This window comes from Epinephelus fuscoguttatus, linkage group LG16 (genome assembly GCF_011397635.1).
Source record: "Epinephelus fuscoguttatus linkage group LG16, E.fuscoguttatus.final_Chr_v1".
NCBI classification, from domain to species: domain Eukaryota; kingdom Metazoa; phylum Chordata; class Actinopteri; order Perciformes; family Serranidae; genus Epinephelus; species Epinephelus fuscoguttatus.
This window is the reverse complement of record NC_064767.1, coordinates 37,813,766-37,828,735: the sequence shown is the minus strand read 5'-3', so window position 1 is coordinate 37,828,735 and position 14,970 is coordinate 37,813,766. Positions and strand designations below refer to the sequence as shown.

General features: G+C 41.8%; 2 protein-coding genes across 2 annotated transcripts in view; one reads left to right on the top strand and one right to left on the bottom strand.

Annotated features, from left to right (window-relative positions):
* The window catches only part of LOC125904031 (steroid 17-alpha-hydroxylase/17,20 lyase), a 47,292-nt gene extending 43,745 nt beyond the window's left edge, over nucleotides 1-3,547 (bottom strand). The window contains exons 1-3 of the mRNA XM_049601297.1: nucleotides 3,155-3,547; nucleotides 2,924-3,062; nucleotides 1,416-1,651 (exon numbers count right to left, since the gene is read on the bottom strand). Of these exons, the coding sequence (XP_049457254.1) occupies nucleotides 1,416-1,651; nucleotides 2,924-3,062; nucleotides 3,155-3,469 (690 nt within the window). The 5' untranslated portion in view covers nucleotides 3,470-3,547. The remainder of the gene's footprint in view (nucleotides 1-1,415; nucleotides 1,652-2,923; nucleotides 3,063-3,154) is intronic.
* A 392-nt stretch (nucleotides 3,548-3,939) lies between these two features.
* Nucleotides 3,940-8,958, top strand: borcs7 (BLOC-1 related complex subunit 7). Its single transcript, XM_049601295.1, has 5 exons — nucleotides 3,940-4,969; nucleotides 7,360-7,422; nucleotides 8,290-8,333; nucleotides 8,437-8,457; nucleotides 8,575-8,958. The coding sequence occupies exons 1-5, from the start codon at nucleotides 4,838-4,840 to the stop codon at nucleotides 8,624-8,626; spliced, it is 312 nt and encodes a 103-aa protein (XP_049457252.1). The 5' UTR covers nucleotides 3,940-4,837; the 3' UTR covers nucleotides 8,627-8,958.
* The last annotated feature ends 6,012 nt before the right edge of the window (nucleotides 8,959-14,970 follow it).

The window sequence follows — 14,970 nt, the reverse complement described above, 5'->3', positions numbered from 1 at the left end:
TGGCAACGAGGATTCCGTCTCCCGTGATGCTGCATATGCATGATCCAGCATTTTGCTCAAAGAGTGAGACTTTGTTATGCTGCAGTAGTGCTGGGGTAGTAGCAAAGCGCCTCTGCTCCTCTCCTTTGGCTTCTCAGTCACACAGTGCTGGCCTGGCTCTCAACGAAAACGCCATCGGCAGGGCTGTATGTCCCTTGCTAGCGGATGTATTCTCAAGAAACGTTATGGAACCCCCCAAATGATTTACCCGCAAAATGTACAAACAAATCTGAAATTCTCCTTTTACGAGAATAAGTCAGATTATTGGTGGAGGAAATAGTACACCAATGATGACATATTTATGAATACATCGATTTTTGCCAATAAACAACCGAAAATGTCACACAATGTCCCTGAAAAAGAATGACATGAGGGGGAAAAAAAATGAAACCACATCACAATGCCAAAAATATCAAAATTAGAAGAAAAAAAAATCAGTTTTAATGCCTGTGTTTTATTTTTCAGTGGAACTGTTTTCGGTGACAATGTTTCCTTTTCAAAGCAAAATTTTATTTTCAAAGCCAAGTTCTAGCTTAGAGAGGTCTGTTCCTTTAGCACAGAAGTTACATGACTGTGAGATTTTAGCAAGCAATAAGTTTAGTGCAGCTATACTGTGCAACATGGATCTAATAAACTCGGGTAGGACATCAAGTTCGGTGTATGCAGACTATATGATGACAGCGCCTACTGAATCGCAAGTTACGATGTACCTCCTCCAGTAAGCAAGAACAAAAGTCTGAAGATGAGGAGGAGAAGGAGAATGTGGACTTGGTCGTGACTGAGGAAATGATTCCAACCTGGCATGTCAGTGTATTTATTAGCATCTACTAGCATTTAGCATTGTCATGCTGATCAGTGCGTCATTTCATGCTTAGACGTAGGTCATAACAGAAGTCCCATAGTGATACTCATCCTAAATTTCTGACACTGTCAGAATTTTATCCCAGGTTGTCTGGGATCGCAGACCTTGAAAACGGCCATCCTTGACCCTCTCTCACTGTGTGATGTAGGACCACCATTTTAGAGCCACAACCAAAGATATTGCCACATTTATTTCACATTGGTCATCTTTAATTTGGGACAGCCCACAGTTGCACAGTGTATACCAGGCTTTATGGTATTCATGGGAAATGTGGTCTTATACTATTAAGACAGCAGCTAGTGATTGCTTTTATTGGCACACTGCAAACTTCGATAATAATTAAGTATAAGAGTACTAATTAAACACAGTGATGATGATGAGTAGTCATGATGCACCTTTAATTGTGTTCTTGTACTGTATATATCCTGTGTGCTCCTGTGCCTTCTTGTTGATGACTGTAGGCTATTTGTGCCACTTTCATATTCTGCTCTAGTGTTGTGTCCATGGTGTCTACCTGTAACCAGGGGAAGATGTCCACCAGGCTGTCCTTTGCCACAGTGTCCACAATTCCCTGACTGTAGCGCAGCATGGCCTCAAACTCTTTGTCTCCTCTATGGTAGGAGGAGTTGAAGCAGAGCGAACAGATGACGTTGGTGACAGAGCGAGTCAGCTCAGGGGACAGATCCAGGGCCAGTCCAGCAGCTGCTGTCTCAGACAGGATGGAGCACAGAGACTGTGCCTCTGCATAGACTTAACAAAACACAGGCAACAGATTGTCTTCACTTACTGACATGTTTGCAATGCTTATAACCTGATATGTCTTCTTCCTCTGTGCCATAGACTTCCATTGTTTTTAAAAACACATCAGGGAGCCCCACAATTGCACTGGGTGACATGTTCCTTCATTACCATGAACACAAACACACTGAATTATTTTGACTCAGTCCCACATACAACATCCTGCTGCCACAAATACTAACCAGAGCACCAAATGTGGATTAATCCACTGCTGAAAATAGTACAAATATGATTTTTTATGTGTAACATTAAAGGAATAGCTTTGAATTTTTGAAGCTGGGTTGTGTGGTTTACTTTTTTATAGTCAGTGTATTACATACAGTAGATGTCGGTCAGCACATCCCCAGTTTGGAGAAGAATGTAGCTACTGCTGTAGAGGGGTCAACAACAGAACATCTTTTAGCCCTTTAAGACCCACCTAAAAAAATCTATATCAGATAAAGTGTGCGCTATATTGAGAAAATTTTCACTGCTTTACCTTTCCATCAGACAGCCTGTTACGACAGGAAAGCTGTTAAATGTATGTGTCTCTTGTCAAAGCCACCAGACTCCTTTGAGAAAAACAGTAATGTTATCTCGTTGAAAACAGTGGTCGCTGGTCTACTGCTGCTTCGATCAGTTAGTTAGTTTGTGTTATTGTGTGACTTCCAAACTAAACACTTTAAACACCAAAATCACACAATAACACAAACAAAATAACTGATCAAGGCAGCGGTAGACCAGCATCTACTATGTTCAGCAATGATAACTACTGTTTTTCTCAATGCAGTCTGGCTTTTAAAAGAGAGATACTGTATAAAGGCTGCAAATCACTGTCTGACAGCATGGTAAAGCTGTGAAAATACACCACATACACTACTATAATATAGCGTACACATAAACTCATATTGATTTTTTTTTTTTACGACTTTTTTAGGTGGCTAAATTACATTTTGCTGCTGCCCCATCCACAGCAGTACATTGCTCAGCTTCCATGTCGGTCTCCAGCCTGCTTCTCCAAACTGGGTGCGTGCCAACTGACATTTTCTGTATGCAACATACTGATTTATGTCTTCAATAGGAACCAAGGGGCTTAGAGCTGAGAAGAAGAGACAAAAAGTCAGACAGTACTGAGAAACTGACTGACTCCTAAGCCACAATTGCCTGGTGTCAGGTGGGTACAGTTTATAAGCCTCGTGTTAAATAAAAAGAATCATGTTGGAGTATAGAGTGAACTGTACTCACTGATCTTCTGGATGGAGGCAGAGCCCTCTCCAAACATGCACAGAGCTCCATGGACTATTTTCCTGTGGAATCTCCAGGTAGCACTGTAGTCTCCAAATGCGATGTCTTTCCCATCTCTGGTCAGAACATCTGTGGTTACCTTCATCACACACAGGATGGAATGAAAATGGAAGAAAACATAAATGACTGCTGATGCTGCAAAGAGGAAGACTGACGAAGAGGTATACCCACAGATCTGGGCCTTCCTGCAAATATCTTTCCCTTCTTAAGCAGGACCTCTTTGGCATGTGGGTGCTGGTTGACGACGATGACACAGTGGGAGCCCATCATCAGAGAGTACGTCTGTCCATACTTTTCCTGCAGATTTTTGAAAAGCACATGAGGAGGGTGTGGGCTCCGCAGACTCAGCAGACTGCCGATAACGGGTAACGCTGGGAGGTGGGGGGGCTCCTGGGGGCCATGTGTGGACATCCTGAGCTTCAACTGCAATGCTAACAAAGCCAGGCCCACGGCCAAAAACACACACAGACACAGAAACCAAGTCATATCCACAGAGGAGGGTCCTGACAGAGGGAAGGCAAAGCATCACAGAGAGGAGCTCTGGAGGTAGGCCCTGAGCTGCTGCAGGGACATGCTTTTATACAACTCCTTCAATGCCACATCCTTGACTCTAAATATTTTAGGCCGGGACAATTTCAACAAGATAACATGACACCTGATTCACTGAATCAGTGAGACCATGATGACACATGTCCACGTATCACATACACTATAAAAGTGCAGTCAGTAGTGGTGGAAGGTAACCAAGTATATTTCTGTACTGAAGCATAGTTCTAAGGTATTTGTACTTTACATACGGTATTCAGTATTCTGCAACTTAACATCCCCCCAACTCCATTTATCTGACAGCTGTGTTAGTGCTTACTTTGTTCATGAACAATTTACACACAAAACACATGATTGGTTAAAATGTATGTGTCATTTTGTCATAGTGATTACTGTAAATTTATTATGTTGATCTGTTCTGTACAACATCTATTGCACGTCTGTCCGTCCTGGAAGAGGGATCCCTCCTCAGTTGCTCTTCCTGAGGTTTCTACCATTTTTAATCCTCGATAAAGGGTTTTGGGGGGAGTATTTCCTTATCCGCTGTGAGGATAGAGGGATGTCATATGCTGTAAAGCCCTCTGAGGCAAATTGTGATTTGTGATACTGGGCTTTATAAATGAAATTGAAATTCAAAGGAATTAAAATACAATACAGTGGTAAACATGATTCAACCACTGTACAGTATCTAAATGAGCTCCACCCAAAACAGCTGCTTACATACAATGCAGTAATATGATATACAAAAATATGATACACAATAATGCAACACTGTGAAAGGAGCAATTTAAAGTACCTCACTTTAAGATTAAAAGAGTTTTTAATGATATTTATGCTGTATTTGTACTTCAAGAAAAAGACTGACTACACGACTTTACATATATTGCAGTATTTGTTACAGTGGTGTCGATACTTTATTGACTACTTGGCTAGTACAGTATTTTTTGCACAGGGGCCATTTTTACTTTACTGACTACTTGTTATCTTATATTTGTTAAACTAGGGTATTTAGTTGACTACTTGTACTGCAGTACCTATTTGCTATACTGTGGTATTTACACTTAGTGCTTCTACTATAGTGCAGTGTTTGTCTGTGGTATTTCTACAATGAGTCAAACTGTGATCTTCTAGAATGGCCTTTTATGATAGAGTCATGTGATAATAAAACACAAAGCACAGTAGGCTCATTTGTTTTGGCTTTGCGGGATGAAGAATTACGAAGTCAGAAAAAGTCTTAACATCGTTCTCGTGGACGCGTTGCTATGTATTTTGACTCTTCCCGCACACCATCGCTAAACAAAACAGAAAATGGCGTCAACTGAAAGCCAGCCGCGGTTTGGCCAGTCTGTCAAAGGATTGTTGTCCGATAAAGTGGGCTCATGTAGCGGGGATGTGATCGCCCTGACTCGCCAAGTGCTGAAGGGATCCCGCAGTCAGGAGGTAAATGAAACGACTTACTTATTACTTGTCGCTACCAGCTTTATCAGAATAGGCGTGACGTTACTCGCACTACTAACCAGTTAACTAACGCGAATACGTAGAGAACAAACGGAAAAAGTCATTTTAAATTCAAAATAAAAGCTTTGCTAGTATACTCAACACTTGACTCCACCAGAAGGGATTTTATTGTGAAAATAGACATGTAGTTTTTATTTTAGCTGGCTTGCTGCTGCTTATACAGGGTAGCAGGAAGCTTCCTCGATAAAGGAACATAATACTTAGCAAAGGCATTAAAATGTACGTTAACTGGCGTAATTTTATTAATGGAAAACAACACCTTCGTAACGTTATCATGAACATTGCTGCTTCATAGACAGAAGCTGTCGTGTTACAGTTTTTGTTGCAATTGACCATTGGAGCGCAATCAAGTTGTCAATCAAATGAGTAGTCTTTGACAGAAACTGCTTTGTTAATCATGAATTTATTAATCATGAGTTTATTAATCATGAATCATCGTTAGATTCCCTGGTTCCAGCTTTGCAGTTTTGAGAATTTGCAGCTTCATTCTTTTCTGAGATATTAAAGGAGAGCTGCGCCCATTTTCAATATTCATGTCTGTTGTTCCTGTGGTCTGAGAAAACTCAAAAATATTATTATACAACGGTTAGTTCCGACCGAGTAATTTGATTGGACGAGAGGCATTCCGTGAGTGCTGATGTAGAGTGCATCACTGGGACTTGTAACAGTAAAATCACTCCGCTCACAGGTGTTATAAATATAAATCAACCGTTAATTAACCAACTGTCACACTCGCTACATTGACGCAAACTGACACTATAGTTACACCAAGAAGATGGATATTTTCTCCAAAATTACATTTGAATTAAATTATGAGTGGTCGTCATGAGAGGACGAGGAAAAGGAAAGCCAGGACTCTTCTGTGCAGACCTCCAGGTGTGTTTGTGTAACATCAGCCGACCTCGACAAACTGGAGAGGAGCAAAAATGAAGCGAACACAGTCAGGAATTATCAATGATCATCTGATGAGGTACTGATGAGGATGAGGGAGAGTGGAAGCTGAATCAGCTGAAACCATGCCAACATCCAGGTTTGCCAGCGTTTCATCAGCCGAACTGGCCGAAGTTACACAGCTGCAGATCAATGTAAATACTAAGTAGGCTAACTTGTGAGTTCCTGGCGTGTGTGCTGCGTTGCCTGGCAACAGACTGGGGGAACTGTTTTTTTCGCGGAGCTCCATAACATACTTAAATAATTTATTTCATCACCTTTTGTTAACATTTCCTTACTCAGCATTGCTGTTTAAGCTGTTGTTGAACTGTTGTATAAAAGCAATATCACACAGGAGGGAGTGATGTTGTACTGTATATCGTCACGGCTGTGATTCGGTCGTAGGCACGAGGCCACAGCAATGTTTGATACTTTAGTTTTCCATCACAATAGTGGATCCTGGTTGGCTCGTAGTGGTGTCTCATTCTGGTAACATTTCATCTCTTCTTCAAAAAGGGTAGGCAGGGAGGCAGCAGGTGCAGCACTCTCCCTGTATGTCTCCCCGAATAGGTCACACATCGCGGACAGCGCAGTGGGCGGTGTTGGTGCAGCGGGCTCCTCCATCGGCACCTCTCCCTCCGTCACTGCGTCCCTCTCTGGCCCGGCTTGTGCACGAGCCATCTTCGCCCGAATGGGATTCGCCATGATATACAACATTATTGATAGCATAAATTAATTATTAATGATATTCAAATTATCAAATATAGGTTTGAACTTATAAAAAATAAATATATTCGAATATATTTCTAACTTCACTTTTTTTTTGACAGCCCTAACACACATATTTACTGCTGGTCTGTTCGCATGGGATTAGTATTACCTGAGGTAATTGTCCGGGACCCTTTTACAGAAGGTAAAAGTCGCGGTAATCTTTACTGACATCGTGCGGTAATGATTACTGACATGGCATATTCGGACGGGACTAAAATCTCTGGTAATTATTACTTTACCCCACGTACCTATGTAAAACTAATCCCGTCCGAATAGGGCTTTAGAGCATAAGGTCTGGAGCTGTTCTGGAGACAGTAACTGGTGAACGACGCATTAAGCCCAGTTCAGACGAAAGATTCGCAATGAAACAAAACTATTTTAGAAAGACTACCTTGTCTCTGGCTTTTATGTTCACAAACACTGATAGAACTTTTCTCGGCGGTGGAAATAACATGTTTTTAATTTAGGCGTGGTCCACTTTAAGGGAATCAAGATGGGTACTGTTTTATTGTTTACTGATAATATGAGGAGAAAATCATTGGCAGATTAATTGGTAATGAAATAATCAGTTGCAGCCCTAAATGCCATATTGTTGCTAATGTCTCTGCCAGCTTCTTGGTCAAGCAGCAAGAAATATGGTCATTCAGGAGGACGCCATCCTGCACTCTGAGGATGTAAGTATCACAGTATACACTGATCAGCCAGAACAATAAACCACTGACAGCTGAAGTGAATAACTTTGATTATTTTGTTCCAATGAATTGTTCTGCTGGGAAACTTTTGGTTCTGGCATTCATGTGGATACCACCTGACATGTTCCACCCACTAATATACCATTGAAGGCGTGGACACAGGACCTCTGGGAGTGTCCTGCGGTGTCTGGCAGCAGTGCATTAGCGGCAGATCCATTTAGGCCACTGGGTTGTGAGATGGGTTAATGGCACGTGCCACAGATGCTCATTCAGATTGGGATCTGGGGAATTTGGAAGCCAGGTTGACACTTTGAGGTCTGTCACATTCTTTGGGCCATTCCTGAACGATGTTTGCAGTGTGGCATGGTGCATTATCCTGCTGGGGGGCTACTGCCATTGGGGAGTACTGTTGCCGTGTGTGTGTGTGTGGGGGGGTACTTGGTCAGCAACGGTGTTTGAGTTGGGTGAACATGTCAGGTGGTATCCACATGAATGCCAGAACCAAAGATTTCCCAGCAGAACAATGCATTGGAATGAAAATAATCAAAGTTTTTCACTTCACCTGTCAGTGGTTTAATATTTTGGCTGACCGGTGTACCTCTAATCGTATAATATGCCACAGGAGGACAAAATATTGAATATACTATTCAGTGTTGAGAAGGACAACAGTACCAAAAACAAGTTAAATGAACATCTCTCAAACAGCATCACAACAAAGAAATTAAATTTTGTCATATAGGCCTCCTAATTCATGCTTGAGACAACTAAATGGAGTGGTAACTTTATCTGCTCTTGTTTGTATGATCTACAATGTGGCACAATACAACATCATTATCATCTGTTTCCCAGAGTCTGAGAAAAATGTCCATTATCACCACACATCTACAATACCAGTGAGTATCAACCTGCTGTCTTGGAGAACAAACATTAAAACTCAGTGTGTCACTTTTGCTCAGATTGGAAGTTAATATTAAAGAGTGTCTGTCTGTCCCTTAGGCAGGAGGCCATCCAGAAGAAGTAAGTCTAAATACTACGCTGTGTTTATGTTTCAGTAGAAACAGCTGACATCACTGTCTCAACAGTCAGTCATAACACAAACCGATAACATGCACTGACTCCTTTTCCTTCTTCCAGTGTGGAGCACTCTAAAAACCTGCAGGACCAGCTGAGACACCTGTTGAAGTGACAGAGCTGCAGAGGATGCCCCCTCAGAAGGATGCCCCCTCAGGAGGATGCCCCCTCAGGAGGATGCCCCCTCAGGAGGATCTCTTGTTAACCATCACTGTCTCAGCAGAAGGGTTTCACGTCAATAATCTGCCACATTTCTAATTTGTAACACACTGCTGGCTGGTGCAGCTGAGACTGGATGTGATGGTCTTCTCTGTATCACATACAGGCAGTGCCTGCAATGAAAGGACCTTGGCGTTGTTTTTTTTTAGTTATGTAAAAAGTTTTGATCACTTGTATTATGTTAATTTATTAAATACCTTGTCTGTGTCATCTTGGCTCCTCATAATGTCACCCTGTGATTCAAGTCAAATAGCACCTGACTACACCAGTGGTAAAACAGTAAAGGATCAAATGCACTCCTGGAGATCAGGTGGAATTTAAGTCAAATCTTAGAGACCTTATAAAGCCTGACTTCTTTCATACATTTGTACAGGAGTCTAGCACTTTGAGTGAAGAGTTTAGCTCATGGCTATAGCAAAAGCCTTGATGGTACAGGTAGTTGAAATGACGTACTAGTGACCCTTCACATCAAAAATCCGCAATATTTACTAATTTTGCAGTCCTGAAGTAATATGAGTGTTCTGACTTATTACTATGCCAAAATAGAATCTGCAGATTTTTTCATTGTTTTCAGTGGTGATCCAAAATGTAAATCTGAAGAATTCTGCATAATGTTTTTTGCTCATAATGTGATAGACATTTATTATAACAATTGTTTTTGAACAAAAATAAACTCACACAATACATTAAAACCAAAAATTACCTCGAGCAGGCTAAAAGAACTACTTAGTAGATTTAGTAGAAACTTTGAATTATAAATTTGATTTGATCTTAAACACTTAAAATATAAAACACATGGCCATTAAAATGGAAGGCTCAATATGGAGCAAAGAGAACAAAAATCAATTTGACAATCTATTAAGTCTATTAACTAATTTTATTTTTTACATTTCTGATTTTAATGCTAACTGAATACAACACATTATTGTCACACACATGCACAAGGTGTAGGAGACTGACAACATGCGTTTTACAAGCTGCATCTATATTTCTGAAATCTGTGGAGTTCTGCAGGCGCAGATTCAGTATGGGCCTTTGTTAAGTGACCATGCCACAAATCTTGGCACCCTGCAGCGGTTACCTGTTAGTTTTCAAAGGCTTTAAGGGTGTCAGGGTCCTCAGCTGTGGATTACCTTTCTCTCTATAAATATGTATATAATATATATAATAATATATACACACTAAAGGTGGATCAAAGTACTGAGCCTTCCCAAGGCATTTCAAGTTTATCTATATATTACATTTCTCCAACAAGGCAATTCAGAGTGCTTTACATTAAACATCAAAAGCATCGAGACAAAGTGCAAAGGACGTACAATTAAATACACCAGTAAATAATAGAGAATAGAAGATAAAAACAAGACTAAGACAGGTTTAAAATACAGGAATAAAAGTTACAGCGCAGTGTAAGAAATTGATAAATATAAAGGCAGCAGCAAACTGAAAAGTCATCGGCCTCAATTTAAACGAGTTGGTGCAGACCCGCAGTTTTCTGGGAGTTTGTTCCTCATGTGGTGCATCAAAACTAAACTCTACTTCTCCATGTTTATTCTTGACTCTAGGGACACAAAACAGACCTGTCCCAGAAGACGTGAGAGGTCTGGATGGTTCATACTGTAGGAGAAGGTCAGAAATATATATGGTCCATAAACCATTCAGTGTACATTTACCAACAGTGGTATTTTGAAATCGATTCTCTGACAGAGAGTAAGCCAGTGTAAGGACCTTAGAACTAGAGTGGTGTAATCCACTTTCTTGATCTAAGTGAGGACTCAAGCAGCAGCGTTCTGAATCAGCTGCAACTGTCTGATCAATTGTTTAGTGAGACCTGTAAAGACACTGTAACAGTTGTCAAGTCTATTGAAAATGGTGTTTTTTTCGAGATCCTGCTGGGACAAAAGTCCTCTGAAGGAAATATTGTTGGCACAGCCATCACAAAGACCCCCGCCTTGCCGTCCATTTTCCTCAGACCCTGCAGCTAACAACACGGGACTCACTAGATTTTGTTCTCCACAGCTGCTTGGGTTGTTCCACCATCCACCATTTCCTTAACACGAGAAGAAAACATGTAAATCATTAACATGATCTTCTTTACAGTTCCTCCAGCACCAAGAGCTTGATCTATTTTCAAAAAATCTCGGGGGTCAAGAAGTATCTCATGTTTATTTTCCAAGCAAAAATATAAGGAATTGGTAGTTTTGTTATTTTCTGTGAATATCTGTTCCCATTCTTTATCCGTTTTTTAAAGAGATAAAAGGATACTGGGAACTGGAGACAGTTTTGGCAGAGACACATTCTTCATGGATGGAGCACATCATAGCGCTGCAGGAGGGCCCTCCAGACAAGTAAGTTCAGAGTTGTGGCAGGTGCTGTGACCCATATGCACCTACTTGCAAGTCTAGTTTTATTTGCATTTATGAGATGCATTTGAATAGACTGATTGCTGATTTAATATTTATAATTTCCATTTTTAATTTTAGACAACTGTCATGACATGCGACAAAGACTTGTAAGCTGAGTGTCAAATACGCATTTATTAACTAATTATGATTAAAGATAAAGACTATATCATTTTGGTGGCATTTACAGCAGCCAGTGAACAGAAAATGAAAAGTTATAAAAGGTTAATTAAAAGAAAATTTCTTGGGGCATCTGTGACTTAGTGGATATAGTAGGCGCCCCATGTACAAGGCTGTTTCTGCAGCGGCCCAGGTGCGATTCCAACCCACGTCCCTTTGCTCCATGTCATTCCCCCTTTCTCTCCCCACTTCATGCTCAGCTTTCCTATTGATTAAAGGCAAAAATGCCCATAAAAATATCTTTAACAAAAAAAAAGAAAGAAAAAAAGAAAATTTCTTGACAAAGCTGAACCTTTCACTGGCTGCATCATCAGCTCAGACCCATGATAAGCAAACTTATCAGCAGCCTGATGGCCAAACAGCTGCTTGACCCTGACAGCATCCCTGAGGTCATGCTGCTGACTCTTGTTACCTCATGCTGCTCGTGTTCCATACCAGTATGATGAGCGTTTGTTGCTGATGAACTAGCTGAAGGCATGTGCCAGGGCTGGATACATACTGGCCTTCAATGACATCCCAGTAAGTCAGCAGAATACAGGTTCATATTAAACTGCTGTATTTTGAAGGATGGATGCAGAACAGAGATTTGAGATAGTTCAGCAATAAAGCAAAGTTATTTGAAACAGCTACATAAAGGATCAATTCTTGTGAGCTTAAAGGACCATGCAGCTGTTCTTTGGACAATAATAACCCTAACAGGCAGCATATTGTATACCTAATAATTTTTACTGAGATTGCTGAGTTAAACCAAGCCTCAGTAACTGGTACAGAACACACGAAACAATATGGGGTTCTTATATGATTTGGTCAATGTCTTTGAAGACCATCTGGCCTACTGTCCATACACAGGTGACAAACTACCTCACCTTGCCAGCAAGCATCTGGTGGCCGGGCCTTAGGCCATAGGGCCCAGTTGGGCTTAGCCTGAAGAGGTAACATGGAGCAGTGGCCCTGTGGGCCCACCAGCCACAGGGATAGACCTCAGGGTCAGGTGCATTGTGTGTTGGGTGGCAGGCAGGGGCGGGGCCCCTGGCATGCTGATCCCTGGCTTCACGGACTCTTGGGAATGTGGAATGTCACCTCTCTGGTGGGGAAGGAGCCGGAGCCGGTGCAGGAGGAGGAGCAGTACCGACTAGATATAGTTGGGCTCACCTCCACGCACAGCACTGGTTCTGGAACCAAACTCCTGGAGAGGGGCTGGACTCTCGCTTTTTCCAGAGTTGCTCAGGGTGCGAGGCAACGGGTGGGTGTGGGGATACTAACAACCCCCCAGCTGAGCGCCACTGTGTTGGGGTTCTCCCTGGAGAACGAGACGGTCACCTCGATGTGACTGTGGGTTACTAGGAAACGGTCTCTGACTGTTGTTTGTGGGTATACACCGAACGGCAGCGTCGAGTACCCGGCCTTCTTGGAGTCTCTTGGCGGTGTCCTGCAAGTGGTGCTGGCTGGGGACTCCATAGTTCTCCTGGGGGACTTCAACGCTCACATGGGCAATGACGGAGAAACCTGGAGAGACAGCCTGCCTGATCTGAACCCAAGTGGTGTTGTGTTATTGGACTTCTATGTCATGTCTGTCATGGACTGGCCGTAACGAACACCATGTTCGAGCAAAGGGAGGTTCGTAAGTGTACCTGGTACCAGAACACCCTAGGCCAAAGATCGATGATTTAAAGCCTCCATTGTGGAGGCGGCTGCTAGGAGCTGTGGTCAGAAGGTTGGCGGTGCCTGTCGTGGCGGCAACAGAAGAACCCGCTGAGTTAGGCCATCATGCTGAGGAAGGAGGCCCACAGCTCTGCCTACTACGAGACACTTCAGTAATCACCATACCAAACAAATACAAGAACAGCTTGCTCATTTCTCTAACTGCTGCCAAGAGAACAATTCTCTTAAACTGGAAATCAACACCCTAGGCCAAAGATCGATGATCGACCTTGTGGTTGTATCATCACATCTGAGGCCATGTGTCTTGGACATTCAGGTGAAGAGAGGAGCCGAGCTGTCAACTGATCACCACCTAATGGTGAATTGGATTAGATAGCGGAGGAAGCTGCCGGACAGACCTGGTAAACCCAAACATGCAGTGAAGGTGAACTGGGAACGTCTGGCCGAGGCCCCTGTCTGTGGGGTCTTCAACTCCCACCTCCGAAATATTTTTTCGTGCATTCCAGGGGAGGTTGGGGACATGGAGTCTGAGTGGTTCATGTTTAGGTGGTTAGTGGTTCAAGCCTCCATTGTGGAGGCGGCTGCTAGGAGCTGTGGTCAGAAGGTTGGCAGTGCCTGTCGTGGCGGCAACGGAAGAACCCGCTGAGTTAGGCCGTCATACTGAGGAAGGAGGCCCACAGCTCTGCTTACTACGGGACACTTCAGTAATCACCATACCAAACAAATACAAGAACAGCTTGCTCATTTCTCTAACTGCTGCCAAGAAAACAATTCTCTTAAAGTGGAAATCAAAAAACTCAATAAACATCAACCACTGGACCAATCTTCTCTCAGAATACATCTCTATGGAAAAAAATCACTGCTCGCAATAACAACAAAATAACAGTTTTCACAGAAAGATGGTCCCCATTCCTGTCCTTGATGGGCCTGGGCTAGTGCCGCACATATTCCTAACATCCCAAAACACATCACAATTTAACACACACACACACACACACACACACACACACACACACACACACACACACACACACACACACATCTATTTATTTTTCGCTTTCTTGGTTACTTATTCCCTTAAATGAAGATATTATTGTTGTTCTTTCCTGTTTTTCTTTTCTTGATCTCACACATTATTATTAGTACTATTATTATTACTGTTATTATTATTATCATATCATCATCACAACTATTGCTATTTTTTTTTTTTATTAATGTTTTGGTCAGACAATTACAAAGAAATAACTGTTACATTATTATAGTTACATGAATAACCATACAGTGTGTCCTTGTTCAGTATCTGCCCAGTCTTTTTTTTTTTCTTAACAAACAAACAAAAATAAAAAGGAGTCTGGAGTGCAGCAACAACATACAAATCAAGTCAGACAGCCAACACAGAACATAAATCCACAAAACAAAAAACAAAACAAAAACAAAACACCCTAGGAAGTCTACATACAGTATACACATCCTGTACCTGAACCAAATAATAAAAATTATGCTGAGGTAGGTAGTGTCATCCTTTCATATCCAGCAGCTGAGCTAGGAATGGGCCCCATACTTCATTAAATAGATCTTCCTTCCCAGCCACCCTATAGGTGACCCGCTCATAGCTTGCCATTGAGCTTAGTACCTCTATCCATTCCTTAAAAGTGGAAAAGGTGGGAGATTTCCAGTGGCGTAAAGTTATCCTACACCCTGTTATCATAGCTAAACGACACCATGATTTTAGGCGTTTTGACATTTGAACATTATCTGGTAGTAATCCCAAAAGACACAATGTAGGGTTTTTGATCAACAGTATACCAAACATCTTATTCAAGAACGAAATTATTTCATTCCACGTCATTAGTTTTGTCACAATCATATAACATATGCACCAGAGTTCCCACCTTTCTATTACATCTCCAACATCTGTCACTGTTTCTGAGTTTCAGTCTTGCTAATTTGGAAGGAGTCCAGTAGGATCTATTTAATATCTTATAACAAATGAGTTGTG

Coding starts and splice junctions, on each gene's coding strand:
- borcs7 (XM_049601295.1), top strand. CDS start 4,838: ATGGCGTCAACTGAAAGCCAGCCGCGGTTTGGCCAGTCTGTCAAAGGA. Junction 4,970..7,359: donor AGGGATCCCGCAGTCAGGAG/GTAAATGAAACG, acceptor TGTCTCTGCCAG/CTTCTTGGTCAAGCAGCAAG. Junction 7,423..8,289: donor CCATCCTGCACTCTGAGGAT/GTAAGTATCACA, acceptor TCTGTTTCCCAG/AGTCTGAGAAAAATGTCCAT.